The sequence below is a fragment of the Suricata suricatta genome, chromosome 4 (assembly GCF_006229205.1).
Source record: "Suricata suricatta isolate VVHF042 chromosome 4, meerkat_22Aug2017_6uvM2_HiC, whole genome shotgun sequence".
Classification (NCBI taxonomy): domain Eukaryota; kingdom Metazoa; phylum Chordata; class Mammalia; order Carnivora; family Herpestidae; genus Suricata; species Suricata suricatta.
This window is the reverse complement of record NC_043703.1, coordinates 100446883-100470687: the sequence shown is the minus strand read 5'-3', so window position 1 is coordinate 100470687 and position 23805 is coordinate 100446883. Positions and strand designations below refer to the sequence as shown.

The following is a 23805-nucleotide window of genomic DNA, read 5'->3' as shown; positions in this document are numbered from 1 at the left end:
CACATATATATACATGTGGTGTGTATATATATATATATATATATATATATATATATACACAATGGAATACTACATAGCAATAAGAATGAATGAAATATAGCCATTTGTAGCAAAGTGACTTGAGGTAATCATGCTAAGTGAAATAAGTCAGGCAGAGAAGGACAGATACCATATGTTTGCAGTCATAGGTCTAACAGGAGAAACCTAACAGGGGACCATGGGAAGTGAAAAGGTGGGGGCGGGAAGAGTTAGGGAGAGGGAGTGAGGCAAATCATGAGAGACTCTTGAATACTGAAAACAAACTGAGGGCTGAAGAGGGAGGGGGAAGGGGAAGGGGGTGATGGTCATGGAGAGGGGCAGTTGTGGGGAAGAGCACTGGGTGTTATATGGAAACCAATTTGGTAACAAACTATTTTTTAAAAAAATTTTAAAAATCAAATAACTGAGTCTAATTAGAAACAGTTTAGGACTATCTGAAATGTCAGGAATTAGAAATGCAGTTACTTAAAAAATAACATGCATAATGTACAGCTGTCTGCAAGGCACTGTTTTCAATGTGATGGATCTTGGGCTCATCACATGGGTCTAAAGAGGAAAAGGATTTAAACTGGGAGAAGAACTTTCTGAAACAACAGTAAGAGGCAAAGTAAGTCCTTGCATTGAGTGGTTGTTCCAAGCTCACGTCTCTTGGAATCCTCAAGTGTTTGTCTCCCGTTAGTCTTACTGGGGCAGATCTTGGCCTAGGAGTTTAGAAGAGGCACGGGTATATGCAGGTATATTCAAGTACACACAGGAGGGAACAATGAAGGGCATGTCAACAAAAGCCTCTGTCTCTCCACTCAGCAGGGCATCAAGGAGGGAAGAGTGTCAGGGTTGACAGTCCTGAATATTGGCAGGGAGAAGCCAGGTGCTGCCTGACCCCATACTCCAGTGGTCTGGGGACCCCAACGTTTCCATCCCTGCCTCTCTCTTCTGCTTAGGATGGTGCAATCCACAGACCCCAGGTCTTATCCCAGGTGAGGACTCAGGTGAGGTGTCTGTTCAGCTTATTGACAAGGGTCCTCCCTACCCCACCTTCCTTCTCTCATCCTGCTTTTACACAAAGTCTCTGAACAGCCATCTTGTCTGGCATCCCCTTCTCTCTTCTGCAGTTCAGACGCTGTCTACTGTCCTATCTCTGAGGTTGAAGTTCCCCTAAAATTACCGAGGAGGACTGGTGGAGACTGTTCTTGGTTCTGATTAGGATTTGCCTCCATGGAGGCTATGGATTCACACACCATTTGCTGCTCCTTCCCAGCTCACCCTCCCTGCTGTGGTCGAGCTCTACTCCCAGCATGCTGTGCAGCTGGCATCTTGCTCTCTGGTTACAGCCCACTCTGGGAACTGAAGCTGTCAAGGCTTTAAAGTTACCAAGGATGTTGCTCTCTGTAAAAAAGGCTTGGTTATTTCCACAGACCCTATATTTATCTCAAAAAATGTTTTGTTCGCTACATGTTTTCTTCACTACACCCTGGTGTGATTTATTTTTTAAAATGCCAACAGAGTACTGAAATGCCTACCCTTGTATCTCTTAACGCAAAGCAGCATTTAGTTTTCTTTTGTATATATAAGAAAGTCGATACTGTGGATGCTAATGTACATATGACAAGTTCTCCCACTGATGGGATGAGGTAGCTTCAGAATTCCGGAGTTTAAGACTGAAAATTCTCAGGGTCCTCTGTACCTTCACCTTTCACACATTCTCCCAAGCCGAACAGTTATGAGATATTTACAGACCTACCCAAAGAGACATCATAACAAAGAGAAGTTCAGATGAGCTTCATTTAGGTCAGAAATCAATTGTAGTGTTTGGAATTGGGAATTTGCTGAGATAGATAGATAGATAGATGATAGATTTATTTGCATTTTGAAAATTTTTTATTGAGCTATAATTTACATGTCATAAAAATCACCCACTATAAGGGTACAATTCAGTTTTGGTTTTCTTTTTAGAATATAAAAGGTTGTACAATCATGACTATAGTATAATTTTAGAATACTTCCATCACCCCAAAAGGAAACTTGGTACCAATTAGCTGTCATTCCCCATTCCTGCCCTCTGGCAGGGATTTCTAAATCTAAGTGGCTGGCCTAAGCCTCAGCATGACCAAGCACTGGCTTATAGAAATCAGCCAGAAACAACCTTGGAATAATAGCCAAGTCAACTCATTTCATAATGTTATGTGGCATTGGAGAGGTTGGGCAATTTTTTTTTCTCAAAAGAATGTTTAACTTAGGTCAAATGTTTTTAAGAGGGGGGCTTATTTAGGCACTAACATGCATTTGGTTCTTTTTTTTTCTTTATTCTTAAAATTAGGTCCTTTAAAATTATTTTCTCTTTGTGACCACTAAAAAACAATGTTGCAAGATAAACTGTAATTTATAGGCTACAACAGAAAGTTATATATATATATAATCTATATATATATATATAGATTATATATATAATCAAAAGAGAACTCTCAATCTTCATAGTGACATCTAACAAAGATGCCAGGGATGAGTTAGGAAATTTTGTATCAGAGTCCCTCTTTCTGCCTATAGCACACCCACTTTTTATCAAGCTTATTTTATTATTTTTAATGTTTTATTTATTTTTGAAAGAGAGAGAGAGACAGAAAACGAGTGGAGAAGGGGCAGAAAGAGAGGGAGACCAGAATCCAAAGCAGGCTCCAGGTTTTGAGCTGTCAGCACAGAGGCCAACGTGGGACTCAAACTCAACTGTGAGGTCCTGACCTGAGCCAAAGTCAGATGCTTAACTGACTAAGCCACCCAGGGACCCCCATCAAGCTTATTTTAACATCTGGCACTGAACTGAAGCAGGAGGAAGAACTATTTTATTTCTTTGTATTTATATCCCTACATAATAGTAAAAAATGATAGATCAAATTTTTGAAATAATTACTATTAGGAAGAAAGCCATGCTGAATGTAAAAAAAACAACCTCAACAACAAACCCATGTCAATATGACGGACCCACAGAGAAGTCTTAAAATGTCTTTGGGATCCACAAAATTCTCCTCAGACATGAGAATTTTAGAGAGTATTCTTCCTTCCTAGCGTGAATATGGGAAGTTAAATAACTGTAGTAACTATGACCTTTTTTTCTAAAAAATGCCTATTTGGCCATTTCTCTTAACAATACTTACAATAGCACATCTAAAAGGCCTAAAATAACATCTGAAGCCCTCTTTCTGTGTAAGAATCCCAAGACAGCAAAATCAAATTGGTTAGGTCTGGAATCGCCAAACCCACTGAACAAATTGGGGCAGGTGAAACACAGTAAGACAAGGTACAGCAAGTGACCCAGTGTAATGCACAGACTCTGGTTAGAACAGAGGACTACTTCTCATGATATTCCACAGATATTCCTTCTGGACCTTAGAAGCCTGCCCTCCCTCCTTCTTCCTGTTAGCCATAGCATGTCAGACAGTGCATAGGCTATCCTGACATCCTCTGTGGGCAAAAGGAAGCCTGATGTGACCAAATCTCATATCTATTCAAGTCATATTCCACAACCAACGTCTGCCAACCCACCCTTTGTCACAAATTGAGGGCCATGGACGATTTTCACTAGCTATAGTCGGTATGTAGGTTCAGACTCTGTGCATATACACAAAAGCCTAGCTTAAGTAACAACTGTGAGAGCAAAGAAAATGAACTCTTGTTGAAATCAGGCATAGTAAATGCAAACCCGGCGACACCATACCTTTCTTCCACGGAAACTTCTTTCAGCTGCTGGTGTGGTTTGGTGCCTTCCATCTCCCTGATGCTCACAGCATAGATCTTGGTGGTGTAATCAATGGCCTTCTCTCTGGCAACATCACTGTCATAGCCTCAATCAACCGAAAGAGATGGGCGTTGAGTTTATTGGGTGGGGTTGGGGGGGATATGCCCAAAGGGGCAGCTGGCACATGGCAGGTGGGGCTCACTCACCTCCATCCTCTTCTGCATCGGTGTCCGACTCCTCGCTGTCCACCAGCTTGCTCTCCTGGGTCCCCACAAACTCCCTCGTCCAGATCATCAAGGCAGTGTCAGCGCCACCGACCGTGAGCAGCACAGAGTCGTTGTGTAGCCACCTCACATTGGTGACGTGTGCACTGTGTCCCACATACTTCTTGAATCTTGCATGCTGGCCCTGTAAAGGCCAGGAACTGGTGTCTACCCCAACCAGAGCCTCAGTACTCCTGTCTCCAGACTATTTGATCTGTATTATTTTCCAGAGTGGTTTCTAGTGGATTCCAATTAAGCAGTGCATCTAAGCAGCAATTTTCCTTCCTTTCTTCAGAGTCTAAGATCCTTGAGGGGAAGAACTCTTTTTTTTTTTCTTTTCTAAAACATTACCTGGCTCATCATGAGTCTTCAGTAGGTGGTTTGTGAGGGAATGAACAAAATGTTAGACTCTAGAACCTACTTCTGGGAGCCTCACGAAAGAGAAGCAGCTTATTTCTGTTTTTCTCAAATATGAAATGTATGTCCTCCATAGGTCTCCAGTGTACACTCCTGATGCTGAGTCTGGCTGACATTTGAGATCAGAAGTGTCTTCCCAGTCATCCCCCATGGTGGCTTTTGTACCACAGCCCAGGATAAGACAGAAGAGCAAGGGACTTCTTATAATCCTGGGGCCTCAAGATTTAAAACAAACACAACAGTTGCTGACACAGATGTTGGAAACAAATTTGGACACTGGGAACACTCGAATAATTGGTTTGAAAACAAAGTAAGCTTCTTTTCTTTTGAAAATATTTTTAAAATGTTTATTTTTGAGAGAGTGACAGAGAGCACGTGCACAAACAGGGGAGGGGCAGAGAGAGAAGGAAGGAGACACAGAATCTGAAGCAGACTCCAGGCTCTGAGCTGTCAGGACAGAGCCCAATGCAGTGCTTGAACTCACAGACCGAGAGATCATGACCTGAGCTGAAGTTGGATGCTTAACCAACTGAGCCACCCAGCACTCCAGTAGGCTTCTTTCCAACAAACAAAACCAAATAAGAGGCCAAATTTATTAGTAATTATGGAAAGCTCTTCAGAACTGCACACCGGGCCATGCAACGTTCATTCCAGGTGGGGAAGGATGCGGTGGCATAGGAGTCAGCTGCTTACACCAGGCAATCCTGACAAGTGGTGGGAAGCCGAAGCTGCCACCAGAAACCATTTCTGGCTCATAAGCCACAGCCTGGCAAAAACAGCCGCAGTGAGAGCCATTTAAAGAGGGAGAGTTTTTCCATCCTCTCAGCGACTCCCAGAGAATACCTTAAGCAATGTGGGTAGCTGCATGCTCTTTGTGAGGCTGTGAGGGGGCCATTGGTGTCCCCACTGAAAACTTGACTCAATAACGGAAGAGGCTTCTAGAGGGTTTTGGACTGGCATGCTAGGGAACCTGACACCGGCACAGACACATGGCAGGGGACAGGTGCAGCAGGGTGGGTAACTCTGAAATTCTCTTAGTCAAGATCTCTCTGTATTTAGTTGGCATCTACCTGACAGCAAAGTGGAAATACCCACTCCTTGGCAGACCAGTGAGTGTAGAAAGGTTACGGAGGCAAACAGGCAGGCCATATTTTCAGGAAGCCCTCCAGAGCCACTAGTTTGCTAGAAAATAGAGCAAAATAAGGACTTCCGAGGGAAACCACTATGTGACTATGTGAGATGCAGAAACAAAGAGGACAGTCCTAGTGGCTGCAGCCATGTGTCCTGCTGGTCTTCCAGTGGGAAGCAGGAACCTACCCAGTCTCCCTATTAGAAACGCAAGCTGGTTTCTTGAGGAGGAGAAAGTGCAAGAGCCTGAGGAACGCCTCTCCATGTCCCTACTTATTTAAAGCGATACAGGGTTTCCAGACAGGATGGAAGAAGAAATAAAAAAATGAAGGTTCAGGGGAAAAATAATTCTAAGTTTATCATAATCAGGCTGTGGAGGGAAAGAAACTAACAGAGGAGAAAGAGGAAACAATTCTGAGTCACTGAAGCTATTTAAGAAAGCCGAGATTCTTGCAGCAGAGGGGGATTCAGGAGTCTCAGAATAGCAACAAGATCACTGCCCTGTGGAACAAAAAAGGGAATTTACAGTTACTAGATATTTCCAGGAAACCAGCTGCTCTCCCAAGAGGAAAAGGCCAGCAGGGATGTGTGGTGGCTCCCGTAGGGCCCGTGGAAGGAGCCTCCTGAAGATCTGGCACAGCTGGTCAGATGAGCTGCCCTTCGGGGTCATCACGTCAAACCATGCATTTCTGTAACACTCATAGGAATTCACTACCTCAGCTTTCCTCTTCCACTGAGTCATGAAGGAACAGAGAATGTCTCCACAAGGCTGGCTGTTAACTGCTGTCAGGTGAGAAATTCCGGAGACTTTGATGGACACCTATGCATCCTCTCCCACCTTCACAACATTTCACATGTGGTTTCTCTGTATGTAACATTTAACAGACAAAGTTCCTCTCTGAAGACTAACTTTCTGGGGAGGAGACCTAAGAACTTGAGAGTGGGTTTTAGAAACATAGATCACATGGTGGTATTTTAACCTCTCTGGTATAGCAGAGAGGTGCAGCTTTGCACGGGAAGGGAGGCTATGGGAACAAATGACTAGGACATTAGAGTCTAACAAATGGAATGTGAATTTTAGGCAGAGAGATTGCTGTGTGGTGATGAGATCTCAGAAGTATCATTAAGACTTGATGACACAGAACTCAATGTTAGAACCCTGCAGTGGGATGGTGTTTTGAAGTGGTAAGGCTGTCCTAACAAAATACCACATGCTCGGGGGCTTAAACAACAGAAACTCATTTCTCACAGTTCTGGGAAGACGCTGGAAAGTAGAAGACCAAGGTGTCAGCCAATGTGGTTCTGGTGAGTGCTCTCTTCCTGGCCTAGACATAACATACATGAGTACATAGAAAGTACCGTGAGATCATGACCTGAGCTGAAGAAGTCAGATGCTCAACCAATTGAGCCACCTAAGTGCTCTTTGGTGTCTCTTCTTACAAGGACACAAATTCTGTCAGATCAAAGCCCCACCCTATTACCTCATTTAACTTTAATTATTTCTATGAATGCGTTCTCTATATATACAGTCACACTGGATGGTAGGGCTTCGATACATGAATTTTGGTGGGGAAAATTCAGTCTATAATAGATGGTGAACTTTGTCCAACAGATTCAGAGCATTGGAGGAGAAGGACTATACAGCTAGAACTATTCATCAGCCTGGGGCCACATGTCTGGGAGTGAAAGTGTGCCAGAAAAATCAGGTTAAGAAAAGAAGAGGATGAGAAGTGATACTGTTAAAGTTGTTTACATTGACCAGTGGTTTTCAAATGCTTTTAAATTTTGAAACTTTTTCTTCCATCTAATCTTACATAGAAGTCAAGAATAAAAAGAAATATAACCCAACTTAACATAGTGGATAAAAGATGAGTACAAACACTTCACAAATGCCCAATAAGGAAACAAAAAAATGCTTAGTGTCATTAGTCATCAGGGAAACATAAATTATAAACACAGTGAGATCCTAGTATGGGCTCCCCAGGATAGCTAAATTTTACAAGTCTGACAATACTGAATGTTGGCACCTCGAACTCTTTTACATTCTTTATGAGAATATAAAGTGATACAACCACTTGGGAAAACGTCTGGCAGTTTCTTAAAAAGTTAGACATGTATTTTCCCCTCTGACCCGGAAATTCCACTCATGTATTTACAGAAGAGGGAGAAAGCATGTCCACAAAGATTCGTCCAAAAAATGTCGATAGCAGCTCTCTTACAACCAAACACTGGAAAAGCATGTGCCCAGTGATAGCCACATGGATAAACAAACTCTGTTCTATCCATACAATGGAATCCCACTCAGCTATAAAAAGGAACAGACTATTATTAGGAGGAATCTCAGAAACATTATCTGAGTAAAAGAAACCAGACACAAAACAGTACCTACTTGATCATTTATATGAAGTTCTAGAACAGGAAAAACTAATCTATTGGGGACAACAGTGGAGTCTTTTCATGTGCGAATGGTGGAGGGTGAGGGGGATTGACCCAGAAGTTAGCATGAGGAAACTTTCCGGGGTGATGATAGTGATCTATATCTTGATGGGTGTTTGGATCATGTAGGTGTATGTGTTTGTCATTCATCAAAAGGAACCTTAAAAAAAAACGTGTAATTCAACTATATATAAATTTTACTTAAAAACCACCATAAGCACATTGCACTGACAGTGTGGAGCCTGCTTAGGATTTTCCCTTTCTTCCTCTTTCTCTGCCCCTCCTTTGCTCTCTCTCTTTCTCTCTCTCTCTCTCCCTCCCTCTCCCTCTCAAAATAAATAAATAAACTTAAACAAAAACACCATTAGCAAATGTTGAACTATAGGTAATGATAGGCATGTTGAAACATTTAGGGGTAAACATCCTTATATCTACAATTTACTTTGTTTAAAAAAAATTTTTTTTATGTTTATTTATTTTTGAGAGAGAGAGAGAGAGAGAAACAGGATGTTGACTGGGGAGGGACAAAGGGAGGGAGACACTGAATCCAAAGCATCACAGAGCTTTATGCGGGCCTTGAACTGGTGATCTTGAGATCGTGACCGGAGCCAAAGTCAGAGGCTTAACCAACTGAGCCACCTAGGTGGCCTGATTCTATATACAATTCAAAGTAAACATGTAGGTGGCTCAGTCAGTTAAACATATGACTTTGGTTCAGGTCATGATCTCATGATTCATGGGTCTGAGTCCTGCAGTGGGCTCAGTGCTGACAGCTCAGAGGCTGGAGCCTGCTTCAGATTCTATGTCTCCTCTCCCTCTGCCCCTCCCCGGCTCAGGCTCACTTGTGCTCTCTCTCAAACATAAACATTAAAAAAATTTTTAAGTTTGGATTATATATAGAATCTGCGAATTATATATAGAACTCTAGGAGTTCACTGTATCATTCTTTGCCTTATCTGTATACTTGAAAATTTTCATAACAAAATATTGGAAAAAATCTTAAACAGAAACTCAATGCATAAAATACAAAATACACAACCCATCTACGAAAGCCAGGGTATCACTAAACTTTGATTGTCCTGTGGGCAATCTCTTTCCAAAAAATGTGAAAGTAGGAAGGAAAAGTGCTGCGGAGAACTGAACTCTGCATAGGAAGGGGGTGCTGATAAGTGATGGTGTATTGGTGGATCACTGGGGGAAGGCTACCAGGTGCTTTGGAATTTGAGATGGACAGTGAAGGGAACACTGGATATAATCAGAAGCATATCTTAGAAAAACTACCAAAATCATAGTCTGACAGGACATTAACAAATAAAGAATTAAAGAGGAAGGCGCCTAAGGAAACCAAAGCGGCTGCCAAGGCAACTGGTGTGTTCAAGGTATTAAGTGCACAAATGAAGGAGGAGCAGATATCCAAGGATGAATACACAAGTCCTTTAATATAGTTTCAGGAATGCTCAAGTCAAAAACTAAGACAACCATAAAGGAATTCAAAGATACAGGGAGGGCTAGAAAAAAAACAGACAAAAGTTAGAACGCTTCTTAGGTCAGATGATTTACTACGAAGGGAAAGCGGATGCTCTTCAAACCAGAAAGGGCAAAAAAGAACTATGTGCTCGAGTAAAGCTTCTTCCAATGTGACCACACATAAGGGCAGGCACAGCTGAGGAGTTTAGAAGCCAGGAGAGGCGGCCTCAAACACAAAAACGTTCCTTTATCCAAAAGAGAAAACAAGCAGACTCTGGCAAATATTGATTCATGAGGTGATGCAATCTCTGGAAAATCCTAGGGTGAATTATTACACAAAAGGTCAATAAGCTCTTGGAAAAGGAAGCAATGATCACTAGGCAGCAACAGGGGTTCACTGTGAACTACGTATCTTTTACTGATTGGTTTACTAAAAGGGGAGATTAAGGATACCCTCAGTCAATCTGGCTTTTAGCAAGATAGGTGCCGAATCATTCATGATGTGTTGTCGGACTAGGATAGAAATGTGAGCTCGGTGATAGCGCAATCGGGTACATGTAACTGTGTGATTCTGACTGAACAGCTAGAACTCAATATGTACCTTAATAAACAGAATAGCAAACTGAAGGGGGCTCCTGACGGTGGTGTTTGGTTGCCCTCGTCTGTCTTTTTTTTTCCTTCCTGTGATTTAAAACTTACACTTGTGAAATGAGAAGATGACGTGATGCTGGAAGGGAAAGAGCATATTTTGAAAAGGTACTTAGAATGTGTTGACAGTTTAGAACAAAGAGGCGAGATAAGATAAGCCTTATTTGGTACAAATATAAAGTTCTGTGCTCAAACTTCAGAACAGCAATTGTGTAAGGACAAGATGAAGGATAAGCTGAACATTTTTTTGGAATGAAATCTATGACTCAATAGCACAGTGTGGCAGCCCAAAGAGTTGGTGCCATTTTAGTTTGATTTAATGCAAACAGAAAATCAAAACAAGAGGATAAGAGTCCCCACCGACCCTGAGCTCGCCGGATTACACCTGAAGCGGTGAATTCCATCTCAGAGGAGACGGTTTCAAAGGGAATTGATAACATGGAGCATGTCGAGAGGGAGGGGCAGCAGGAAACCGTGTCCTATGGGAAATGGCTGAAGAATTGGACATGTTTGGGCTGGAGAAACTGAGATTTCAGGGAGCGGAGTACTATCTTGCTCCATATAAAGGCTGTTCAGCTCTACACTGAGCTAAACATTTTCACAACTGAACTTTTAAAAAAAAATAGGGCTGCTTTGCGAGGTAGTAAGTCCTTCCTCTTTGCAAGTATGCTAGTATTTGTTGGAAAGGCACTAGTCCAAGATGTTGTAAAAAAAATTCCTCCTTCGCAGTTTGTGAGATACTGGATTTGATGACCAGTAGAGGCCTTTCAAGGACGAATTCCAGATCACGAGAATCTGACACCTCTTAGTAAACGGTGTCATAAAGGTTTTTAAATAGCATAAATAACAATGGTGCCATAGATAACATTATTGATTGCTTACATCTTCAATATTTAAAAGTTCACTTAGAGGGGTCAATATTCAATATTTAAAGTCTAACTGAGGCAGTTAAGCTTCTGACTCTTGGTTTCAACTTAGGCCGTGATCTCATGGGTCATGAGTTCCTGCCCTGTGTCGGCTCCAGGCTGACAGCGCAGAGCCTGCTTGGGATTCTCTCTCTCTGCCCTCCTCTACTCACACACCCTCTCTTAAAATAGATCAATAAACTTTTAAAAAGTCTTTAAAAATAAAAAAATTAAATATCTAGTTAGATATAATGCACAGATTTTAGCTTATTCATGAGACTGAGCAAGTATATACAATAAATGTGCAGTATTACCTTGACAGGATACGAGAAAAGCTTAACAAAACCGAAATCATCTCCAGTGGCTAAGAGGGAACAGTCTTTGGTAAGACTGGCAGCATTTACATCAGTCACATCGCTATGTGCAGGCCAGATTCCCTCACAGGTGGGCCCCAGCACGCAGGTCCACGTGTCCCACTCTATTTTCTCAATCTTAAAAAGAAGGAAAGAAATCAGTATGCTTTTTGCACAACCTAGAGATCTTTTTCTTTATTGTAGCTGACATGCAATGTTACATTAATTTCAGGTGTTCAGCATGGTGATTCGAAAACTCAACACGTTCATTAAGGTACGCTCAGTAAGAGCGTGGCTGCCATCTGTCACCACATGACTCTATTACAGTACCAAGGACTGACTACACTCCTTGTGACATACTGTTTTTTTAAAAAACTAAACATGAAGTTGAATAGTTCTAACTGATGACTTTGACAATATTAGGCATTTGTGTTGTGATCTGAGGTGAATAGTCCTAAGATGCAGTTTTTAAGTGGCATGTGCTTTCTCTTAGTAAACACTATAGTCAGATAACCATTTGTTTTTCTATAGATAAAAGCAAAGTTTTGGAACTGTGGAAATCTGATAATACTGAAGTTTTTTAGAGGGTGGCTGGGGGGCTTAGTCGGGTAAGTGTCCTCCTCTTGATTTTGTCTCAGGTCATGATCTCATGGTTGTGAGAGCCAACTCCCTATCATCAGGCTCTGAGCTGAATGTGGAGCTTGTTTAAGATTCTCTCATTCATATTCTCTCTCTCTCTCTCTCTCTCAAAAAAAAAGATAAACTAAAACCTAAAAAAAATGTTCTTTTAGTCCTTACCTGGCTGTTGGCATCATTTAAGCCGTAAGCTAGATCGGGGCTCTCAGCGTCAGCACTATTGTTTTAGGACAGTTGGTTCTTTATTGTCAAGGGCTACCCTGTGCACGGGAGTATTTTAGCAGCATTCCTGTCCTTTACTCACTGGAGGCCAGCAGCTTTCTGCCCCTCCCTTTGTCCCCAGCCATTGGCAAAGTCCCTGGGAGAGGGGGCAAAACTGCTCCCAAATGAGTACCACTGAGCTACACTGATCAATGGGACTGGTCATTTAGCAAATTATTTTAAAAAGTCACAAGATATAACCTTTTTGAAGGACTGCTTTTTAGAAGGAATGAGTAAGAAGATTCTGCAGCAAGCTTAATATCCTGTATGCTAGAGACTACCTTAAAAACTTGAAGAGCTGTTCATACTGCATTACCATGAATATATATTTTATCCTTTAAAACTATTTACTCTGAAACTGAAGGACAGAAGATTTGAAATTCATATAGGTGAAATCCTGAAATAATCTAAGCTTTCCTTTTTAAAATAAATAATAGTAACAACACTGTGTATTAGACTTTCCTGGGGGATTTGATCTGCTAAGGTATCTTGGCATTACAGAGAAATGGCAAGATAAAGATGCAGTTGGGTTTTAGTCCTAAAGTGGGGAGGTGTTAAACATATTTCAGTTACTCAAATTTCTCCTCATTTAACGTTCTGTGCTCCTCCGGGAACCATGCAGAACTGGAACAAAAAAGCAGGGCTGGCCCTGGCGGTTTGGGGTGCCTCAGGCAGGGCCACAGGCTGAGTTGCCTTGAGGGGCTTCCTCAGCAATCATCTCCATTTTCTGGGGTGTAAGTCGTTTCAACGCACCTTCTGATGCCCAACACCGGCCTTCTCAGGAAGTGAAAGCAAACACTCCTGCTGGTTCTACAGGCGGCTTTCTGGCCACTGACTCGCTTCCAGGTTCCAGATTCTGTTTCTGAGACCTTCCTGCCCATCCTCAGTGCCAGTGCCCTATGTGGCCGTTTCCCTGACCTCGTTATCTAGGCACAAAAGCGGGCGGTGTGTGGGGGGAGTGAGCTGTTATTGCTCACCCCGAGGTCACCCTAGCAGATTGTCCTTGGCCAGATCTGGACACTGAGGTCCCAAGCAAATACCTATTTTGTTGGAAGCTACAGAAATTGCATTTATAAGGGAGCAGTAAAAATGATTCCTCTAACCCACAAAACCCAAAAGGGGAACACGTGTTAAAAATCCTGAACCTTAGATGGAAGAAGGGTCCTCAGAAAGTCTCTTCTGTAGCACCTCTCCTCGGGCAGATGTGTCATTAGAAGAACCAGAGAGGCGAGCCATGGAAAGCACAGCCGGGTTAGGAGGCAGAAGAGAAGCGAGCTCAGGAGTGCTGGCCTCCTGATTTGGCACTGCTTTGACTGTGCCGTGCTGCGCCCGATGGATTTAAATGGGCATTTTAGTATTTGTCATACTTAACAATTTGCCTGGTAAGCTTTGTATTAGTGCCATGGCTGTTTAAAAACAAAACAAAACATGTTCCTTGAAAAGAGGGTTTCTGGAGTGCATGGGTGGCTCAGCTGCTTAAACATCAGACCCTTGATTTTGGCTCAGGTCACGAGCTCATGGTTCCTGAGTTTAAGCCCCGCTTTGGGCTCCACATGGCAATGTATAGCCTGCTTTGGATTCTCTCTCTCTCTTTCTCTCTCTTTACATCTCAAAATAAACAAACTTAAAAAAGAAAAAAAGAAAACAATACTCAATTCTGCCTCACTGGCTTTATTACAGCAAGAACATTTTTGTTCTCTGACAGTGTAGAGCCTGCTTGGGATTCTGTCTCCCACTGTCCTACCCCCTTAACCTCCTACCCCCAAGGTAAATAATTTTTTTTTTAAAGAGGATTTCTGAAATCCTTCATATGTAGCTGAAAGGCCAGACAGTGTCCTTAGGTGGCAATACCAGGGAATCCCAGCCAGGAAAACACCAGGGGACGGCCTCCGCAAATAGCAGCACCACAGATCAGCCTCTGGAATACCAACTGTGTACCTCAGAGTGAGGGGTGAACTCTTCAGAGCCAGAGTATGACATGTGGAGAAACTTCCTATAATGTGAATTTTCCTCTTGTGAAGATTCTTATACAGAATAACTGCTCGTTGGTCCCAAGTTGGTACCCTTCCCCCTCCATCATTTGGTTCGACTGAATTTTTCTTTAGTGCACTTATTTTGGGGCACCAGAACATGAAGGAGAAACACAGATGAAGTGATGTAACATGATGCTTAAGTACACAGGAGAAATCCAAGGCCCCACGGCCTAGACTACCGAGTAGTCACACATGGAGCCCTCAAGACTGGGACCACAGCTCCATGGTCCTCCTACTCTCCCAGAGCCTTAATCTCCCTCTCTGTAAATTGAGACTGACAGCCATCACACAAGAATGTTCCCAAGACAATAATACAGGCATACCAAATGTCCAGCGAATAAATGGCATAATTAAAATCTCTTACTAAGTTTTCTTTTAAAAAGTTAGAAGGACAACTGATCAGGGATAAATAAATTAGAACCTGGGGGTGAGATCAATTGATCAGTAAACAATTTCCATTAATAGAATGCCATCATCTCTAACAACTTATGTTTCTTCGGGACTGCACATATACTTCTTTTAGAAACCATGAAAACATTATCAATGGGCACGTGTCCCAATGTCTCTGGGAGAACTCTGCAATGACGGGATGGTTTCTATTACTCACGAACTCAAGTTAGAGGCAGATGCCTGTCCCTCAGCATGTACCCTCTGACACTTTCCCTCTAAGGAAGCAATTATTTCCTTTTCTTTCATCAAAGGTTATAGAGCAAATAAATGAGTCAGATTGTCTCCTGGGGCTTAGTGCTCAATCAGGCAACAACCTTTCAGCCATCCATGTTCACTCCTTTTTTCTTAGTTAAATTTTTTTAGTGTTTATTTTTGAGAGGAAGAGACAGAGCATGAGCGGGGGAGGGGCAGAGAGAGAGACATCTCAAGCTACAGGCTCTGAGATGTCAGCACGGAGCCTGACGCGGGGCTCAAGCCCACCAACCGGGAACTCATGACCTGATTGGCAGTCATGCTTAACCGACTGAGCCACCCAGGAGCTCCCATCCATGTTGACTCTGTGGAAGCTCTGTGCAGACCCTGGAAGAGGCACTTATCCACAACAGCAGCTTTGCCTTTAGGAAGGCATCAGTTCGTGGATTCAAAAACTGTACAGAAGCTTTGATTTCAACAACTAAGAAAATTACGTATGTGGCCAAGGAAAACTGGGGAAAGGCAAACAGTTTGATACAAATGGTTGTACATAGTTTTTGTTTTGAAAAGTCATTTCTCTTATTGCCGAAGACAGTGTTATTATAAATAGTAAAGACTGAGGGGAGCCTGGGTGGCTAAGTTGGTTAAGTGGCCGACTTTGGCTCAGGTCATGAGCCTACTTTGGATTCTGTGTCTCCCTCTCTCTCTCTGCCCCTCCCCTGCTCATGCACTGTCTCTCAACACTGAATAAAATTTAAAAAAATAAAATAAGAAATATGTAAATAGTAAAGATTGAGAAAGTAGGTTTCAAAGGTTTATGTTCACAGAAAGCTTTGCACCTAAGGACAGGGCATCTCCAATGGAAGAAGTAACGTGTAGCTTTCAAATTATAAGCTTAGTCACCATCTTCCAGCAGTGGGAAATTAAGCACAAGGCTGACTGTCCAAAGCCCCATCAGCCGACCAGTAAATTCCTAGGTTCTCAGAACATAAGGAACCAGATTAAACACTTGGATTTAAGAAATAATCAAGCTTCAAGGTACACTAACTATAACCCATACTAATGGAGAATAATGGACAGGTTTTATTAAAAAATGCACATATTAAATCTTCACGAAACACTTTTTAAAAAGCTCTGTGTGTGACTGTTACCTCCGAAGGTCTTATTATATGCCGTTTGCCTCTTGGAGCTTCAAAAAAGAGTTGTTCTTTGGCACCCGAATTAACTTGCAATAATTTTCCTGGTGTGAAAGAACGAAGCAAAAAGACAATTAACATTTGCATTTATCTTCCTATTGTAAAGAGACAAGCATGGTTGCAACTATTTTGATTCATTATGATCAGGCTCCTTAATTGAACAAATGAACAAATGAATGCTGGGTTATCCAGAAGTGCACATAAAAGGCAATTACATAGCAGGTAGAAACCCCAAAGCTATGAATTTTTTAATGTGGGCCTCATAAAATCTGACCTTGCACACCCCTCATAGAATCAAGCCTGCTATGTTTTACTCTGTTGTAAAAGGAAGTACCTGTTTTTCAAAAGCTTGACAAAATCTAGACTTTTTGCTTGTTTTCCTGGTTGCACAAATGTGTACAAGAGGAAACTGCTTTGGTAAGAATTACAGCGTTAACAGTGAGGACCTTGTGGCAAGCATTCACATCTGCCCAGGTCTAAATTCTAAATTTGTACTTTAAAGTTTAGAAATGGAAAGATAGGAACACACAAAACAACCTATAAATGCTTACCCTCTTCCCCTATCTTGAAAAATTGTAAAGAAATCCAAGATTTTCCCAAAACAACATGTTGAGCAAAAACACCTTTGGTTTGATTTAAATGAAAATCTAGGATTCACTAGGATTAATGTTGAAGAAGAATAGATACTCTGATTCTCCTCCTTTATAGCTCACTGATCCTTTATGGCCTCAAATTGAAATGATTCAAAGGATACACACTCTAGCATTTTTAAATCATGAGACATTTCAAACACATGTAGAAGTAAGAAGAGTATTAAAAAAAACCCTATTGCCCAGTAAATGTTCAGTTTCAACAGTTATTAGCACATGGCTAACCCTGTTTCCTAAGTTTACATTCAGGCGCTCACCCCAGATGATTCTGAAGCAAACCTCAGATGTCTTGATGTGTATATTTATCATAACATTTCTTCCCTCGCTCTTTTCTCCCCCATAACTTTGTACATCTAGTAGTCTTGAAATGTCTTTCTTGCAAAAATGATATCAAAATAAGAACTTTGGGGCGCATATCATGGTCTTTAATGTTTAAGTGGATGCCACCTGGGTGTGAAATCTAGTTTGGCTAACCGTCAGAAGTTACATGTCTATTTCTCGGTGAATAATTAAAAATAAGGCCCTCTAGTTTTTTAACTGAAAACCTTAATTGTTTGTAATATGCTGGGTTATAATATGGTGATTAGAGGCCTTGGCTGTGAGGAGCAAGTGTATTCAAAAAAGTTTTCTTTGAAATGTGCACCTTTCCCTGAATTAATGACTGAACATATACAAACAAACCAACTAGGTAGTTATGTTACCTTTAGATACTTAGTATTATGAGAAAATGAATAATCAATATTTCTCCAATGAACTCAACAGACCTACCAAGTATTTTTTAGGATTCTCAAGAGTAAGTCCAAGTAACAAATGATCTGGACAAAGGATTTAAGGATTCAATGAAGACAATGAAAATGATTCAGTGGCTAATTTTAGGGGACTTCCGGCCATGAGATACCAAGAGAAGTCAAAGAACTGTAATTCCCAGATAATCCCAACAATTCACTTTACACCAGCTTCAAAGATAGTATTTTAAAGAAAACTCCAAAATCATCATAATAGTTAAGTGAAGTACTTTCTGACTGCAAGATCATTAGAAGATCTGAACACAAGAGGCGAGCACTAGAAATGTGAAGCACCAAAGACACAGGTGGGGCGCCAGCCCGGCTCATGCCGCATCCTTGAGAACTTCCCCCAATCTCGAATTCCCCTGTTGTGAGTTTCTTCCTCAGAGACACCACTGTGCTTGGTGCTTTTCTACCCTCTGGAGGAGGGTGCTGACCCGGGAGGGCCCAGGCTGCAGACTGGAGTGGGCACACAAATTCTCTTTCCTGGCAACTTAGCATCTGGGACACTCAATCAGTGGGTGCCTAGCTGGGATAAGATGTTGACTTTGGAACTGGGGGTGGCTTGTAGGAGCAACGGAATGGACCACGTGCAAATGAATGAAGGAAAGTTGCCTGTGTAGAGGCAGGGGCTGAAAGCGGACACCCAGGAGAGCAGACCCAGGAGAGCAGTGGACTCCGAAATAAGCTGCCTCACAGCAGGAGAGGAGAGAGGAGGGGAGAAGTGCCTGCTTGCTTTTCTGGTTCATTCCTAAAGCCAGTTCCTCAGGAGATATTGCTTCCTGCTCTTAGCTATCCCTGCATCTTCCCGAATAACCTCATTCTTTACTATTATTTAGAAAATTTAAACAGAGTGGGTTTGAGTTCCTTGCAACAAAGGAGACGAAGAAATTTTTTTAACTGCAGCTATTCTTACGTTAGGAAAGTAGAATTATGGGTATGATTCCCACCACCAACCCCCTACCATATTCTTTACTGCAGTTATTACTTTTTTTTTTTCAAGAATGCAAGAAATATTTAGGTCACCACTCTTTTTTCCTGCTGCCTCTGCTCTGTCATAGAAGCACTGAAATATCCTTCGAACAGAAGCAAAGAGCAAAAAATCTATATAATCCATGTATAATTGCCATTTAGTAACAGTAACCCTATTTTTTCAGAATCCTCACATTTTCATTCACTTAGGAATGTCTGCTCACAAGGAGGAAGAGAGTCCGAAGAGCCAGATGTCCTCATCAATAAGCAGATACAGGAAACCACACATGCTGCAGGTGTATAGAGCCCTATAATCCATGAAATGATTCACACCATTATCCTAGTTGTTATATAATTTTTAAGTTAGAACAATTCCAAAATTCATACTAAATGTACCAAATAGATCATTTGCAGTGAAAACGGGAATAAGAGTTCCATTATGGCTCAGACTGCTGACTGGACTTATAGTCCTGATATTTCTAGAAATAAACATACCAACTAGGAAATATTCTTCCATATTTTATCTCTCTCCACATTTTTTCCCCCTTTCTCAAGCATTTTCTACAGGAGCTTTCATTCAGGGGCAGCTGACATTCCTGCAAAAGGCTGATGCGCATTTTGTGTTCTTAGGACCAGTGGTTGCCATGGACACGAAAGGCTATGCCATCCCCCACCCCTGACGAACCAGCTGGCTCTGGCAAATGTGTTCACTATTTTTGACAAGATCAAAGGCATGAAATAGGACCCTGGTCCTCAGTTCTGGTCTCTGCCCTTGCCGGACCCTCCAGGCCCTGCTGTGAAAGGCTAGGCTGGTTTAGAGGCAGCATGGCACATTCCTGAGGTCAGCCACTTTGGGAACTGGGAGTTAAAATTGGAGTTAAACCAGGGAAGGTCCATGGGCATACTTGCTCGGATTCTCCAGGTAACATAACTCCTCCCCCAAAATCAGAAGTATTCTGTTTTCCTCTCCAGGCCAATAGAACATAATCTCACCTGACAAAAGGGGCCAGATAGGACAAGAGATGAGGTAGCTTTTCTAAGACCTCGGCCTCCTTACTCCCAGTGCCTTTTCTATCCCCCTGAGCTCTGGCTGGACCACAGAAGCTGGCTTAGGGCAGAACTGTGCAAAGAGTGAGGTTTGCCCCTCTCCCTGCAAAGTGCTCCACACTGAGGGCCTTTACATATACAGACTATCGCCTCCATGACTGCAATCCACTGATCCTGGTCAAGATCTTGTTCTTTTTACCTAGGATTTACTCCTCTTTATAGCCCTAGCATCCAACACAGGGCCTACCATTTGCAGGTTTAAAAAAACTTCCCAAAATGCAAATAAAAAACAAAATAAGATACCATTTCCTACCTATCAGGATGGCTATTATAAAAAAGACCTCCTCCCATGCCAGAAAGCCGCAAGTGTTGGTGAGGACGTGGAGCAATTGGAACACTTGTGCCCTGTTGGTAAGAATGTCAAGTGACACAACAGCTGTGCAAAATAGTACGGTGGTTCCTCAAGGAGTTAAAAATAGAACTACCATCTGATTCAGCAACTCCCCTTCTGGGTAGATGCCCCAAAAGAATTAAAGGCAGGGCCAAGTCCACGCATGTTCATAGCAGCATTATCCATAACAATTAAAAGGGAAACAACCCAAGCGTCCATCTATAGATGAGTAGATAAAATGTGGCATGTATACACATTGGAGTATCATTCAGCTTTAAAAAGTAAGGAAAATAAATAAACTAAACAAGAAAAAATTTTTTAAATAAAAATAAGGAGGGAGCGCTAGGGTTGGCTCAGTTGGCTAAGTGCCTGCCTCTTGGTTTCCGCTCAGGTCATGATCATGCGGTTTTGTGAGTTCAAGCCCCGCGCTGGGCTCTGTGCTGGCAGCACGAGAGCCTGCTTGGGATTCTGTCTCCCTCTCGCTCTGCCCCTCGCCTGCTTGCTCCATCTCTGTCTCTCTCAAAATAAATGAATAAACTTCCAAAAAATATTTTAAAAGGAAGGAAATTCTGATACATGCTACAATATGGATCAATCTTGAGAACACTGTGTTAGGTGAAATACACCAGTTATAAAAAGACAACCGAATGGTTCAACTTAATTGAAATACCTACAGTAGTCAAATTCATAGAGACATAAAGTAGAATGGTGGTTAGCAGGGTCTGGGAGAAGGGGTAAAGGGGAGTTATTGTCTGATGGGTACAGGGGTTCGGTTCCGGAGGATTTACGGAAATGGGTAGTGGTGAAGGCTGCACAACAGTGTGAATGCAGTTAATGTCCCTGAACCGTACATTTCAAAACGGTTAGGATGGCACATTTTATGTGCATTTTAGAAAATTAAAACTATGTAAAAGAGTCTCCTGAATCAAAATTTATTCTTCCTATGTCCTATTTTCTCTTATAAATAATATGTAACATGTAAATAGGAACTGACCGCTGTCACGGGATTTCACATGCTGTGCTATGTATTTTGTGGGTGCTAGATTCCCAAAAAAACACACCATCCTCTATTCTACAGATGTGTAAGGCTGGCCCTGGCTGTTCTAAATTCTCCTCCCAAGATGATATAAATAGGCATGTTAGCAAGAGAATTTACAGGGAGAAATCACTGCTTTTTTTTTTGAACAATAAAGCAGAGAACGTCCAAGATGGGGGTGTGGGGTGGGCTGAGCAGCAGCTGTTTCCCTCCATCTGTTTGGCCTCAGTGGTTCCTAGAGGACTGTCAGGCCACCAGTGTCCCGTCTGATCACAAATGCCAGCCTAAGCCTCGGCACTGTGTCTGGCAGGGCTCTGACATGAAAGCAAGAGGGACTTATCTGATCTCCCTTTGCGCTTGTTGGGACTTGTACCTCTTACAGTAAACAGCATGCTTTCTTCCATCTATTGCACTATATAAAGTGCATGCGGGTTTTAAGGCTTAAATAAAGTCCAAATTCCAGTGCAGCAAGTAGTTACACAGGAATACCTGCCTGGCAGAAGATCAGTCTATGGCCGGTACTTCAAGAAATACTTGAAATAAAATATTCTAGCAACTCTGAAATAATCTCTATTTGGTGGGGGATCTCAGCACCTTTCTCCTGGCTGATTTTAGTTGCTTTCGAACTCCAGGCTTACTCATCCCCTCCTCCCCACACACAAGATGGCAGAGAACACCCCCCTCTCCCCTCCCTCTAAATCCTTTAGAGTTGCCTAATACCTCCAGGATAAAGGTCAGTGCTCAGCTCCCTAGCAGGGGGTAAAGGTTCCTTTGCATCTGGTCTTGGTCTGTCTCTCCACATTTCTTCTCTCTTCTTGTCCTTAGTCACTCAATGTTACTGTTTCTTAATTTCCCGTTTTTCCCTCCTCCTCATCTTGACATGCCACGTTCCCTCTGAGACTAGAATGCTTGTCCTAGACTTCATCTGGTGAACTTCTGGTCACCTCAAGATCTATCTCAAAGGACACTGCTTCCATGAGGTTCCATGGATTCCCCTGTTGTGAGCTCCTTCCTCAGAGACACCACTGTGTTTGGTGCTTTTCTAACATAGTCCACTAAAAATCCTTTCACAGCTGGGACCTTGCCCATTCCTCAATGCCTACCCCAAACTCTAACGTCAGCCAAGTCCCTGGGATGAGACTTAAAAGTGACAGCCCCAGAGCAATGATGCTCCATCTTGGGGGCTGAATGCTGGTGTGGTCCATTTATAGGTCCAGCACACCACTTCCCTGTGAGACGCCATTTCTTGTCCCCATGTCCTACCATTTGGGCATCTCTATTTTTCCACCACAAGTATGTCTCCCCTGCTAAATTATAAACTCTTGTGGAGTATTACAGGAACTGTGTCTCACTTCTGAATCATCCACATTTCCTAGCTTAAGACTTTGCACATGGTAGAAACTAGATTTGTTAAATAAATAGGCAAATCCCCATGGCATCTGTGGGCATGACTTGGAAGAGGTAGGGGGTCGGCTGGGAGTTTTGGAGAGCAGGGTAAGTTTAGGTGAACTGAATGCAGCTTTCTACCTTTGCTGGAAGGTGAAAATTGCTGGAGATGTCTTGGGCAGTTCTCAGGGAGGTGGAGCATTGAGAGGAAAAGGGAAAACAGCAAGGAGAAGACGCAAGGCAAGGACATAGAGCACTGAACCGAAAGGTGAAGCAGTGGCTTGCTAGGCATCATGTATCTTTAATGGTCTTGAAACTCAATGGATTGAATTAATAATAACAACAACAACAATAATAATAGTGGTGGTGGTGATAGTGACAATAAGACAGAAAAACTATGCCAAAATGTTAATAGTAGGTGCCTCTGGGTTGTAGAATTGCAGTTGTTTATAATTGTTCTGGGTTCTCCACTCTGCTTTTCCCTAAAACTCAACTGTTCTTCTCTCCAGAAACACGTATGAATGGATATTGACTTATTTTAAACATAAATTATATTTTGAAAGCCATAACATACTTTACCTCTAGAGTCCCAGTCAATATGTGTAATATAACTAGAAGCACCTTTACAGATGCCCACCCGTTTGCTTGTCAGGACGTTGTAAATATCCACAAAGTTATCATGGGAAGCCACGGCAAGGTATTTTCCTGTATCTATAAAGAAAAACAGGCAGTTAACGCTCAAATGTTTTAGACGAGAATTTACTTCCAGGAACTTACTTCAAATGGGGAAAAGGTCAAGGAAGTATTTAAATAGTCCTCTCTTACAAATTGTTGTCCCAAACATGTTCTAGAAAGTTTCTGCTTTAATCTTCACCTTTTGAGAATTTAATATCAGAGATCATTTCTTTTCTGTGATGGAAGGAGACCATGTCTTCAACAGTGTCAGCATTTACGACCAGGAAACTCCCATCATTCAAGCCGACTGCTAAGGCTTTCCCATCAGGGGAGAAGGCACAGCATCTTCCACCTACGAAAGGATCCACAAAGAACAGTTATTATCCTGGGTTCTACTATCAAACCCAACGGAGAGATGGAGAAATGTGCCCATGTGCATTATGCATAGACATGTTATTGTGCCTTTAACACTACTTGTGAGAAGAACCAAAACTTCATAATTTAAAATATATCTTCCTGGGGCACCTTGGTGGCTCATTTGGTTGAGCGTCTGACTTCAGCTCAGGTCATGATGGGGCTCTGATCGGTCTTCGGATTCTGTGTCTCCTCTCTCTGCCCCTCCCCCACTAATGGTCTGTTTGTCTCTCAAAAATAAACATTAAAAAATTAAAAAACTATATCTCCCCTTCAAACCCAAGGACAACGATCA

The 23805-nt window shown here is 42.1% G+C and overlaps 1 protein-coding gene across 2 annotated transcripts in view; it reads right to left on the bottom strand.

Annotated features, from left to right (window-relative positions):
• The window catches only part of EML6 (EMAP like 6), a 283528-nt gene that overhangs the window by 47027 nt on the left and 212696 nt on the right, over positions 1 to 23805 (bottom strand). For both annotated transcript variants that reach the window (XM_029937369.1, XM_029937368.1), the window contains exons 22-27: positions 23296 to 23448; positions 23001 to 23132; positions 16110 to 16198; positions 11348 to 11524; positions 3976 to 4177; positions 3749 to 3875 (exon numbers count right to left, since the gene is read on the bottom strand). In XM_029937369.1, coding sequence (XP_029793229.1) covers positions 3749 to 3875; positions 3976 to 4177; positions 11348 to 11524; positions 16110 to 16198; positions 23001 to 23132; positions 23296 to 23448 — 880 coding nt within the window. The remainder of the gene's footprint in view (positions 1 to 3748; positions 3876 to 3975; positions 4178 to 11347; positions 11525 to 16109; positions 16199 to 23000; positions 23133 to 23295; positions 23449 to 23805) is intronic.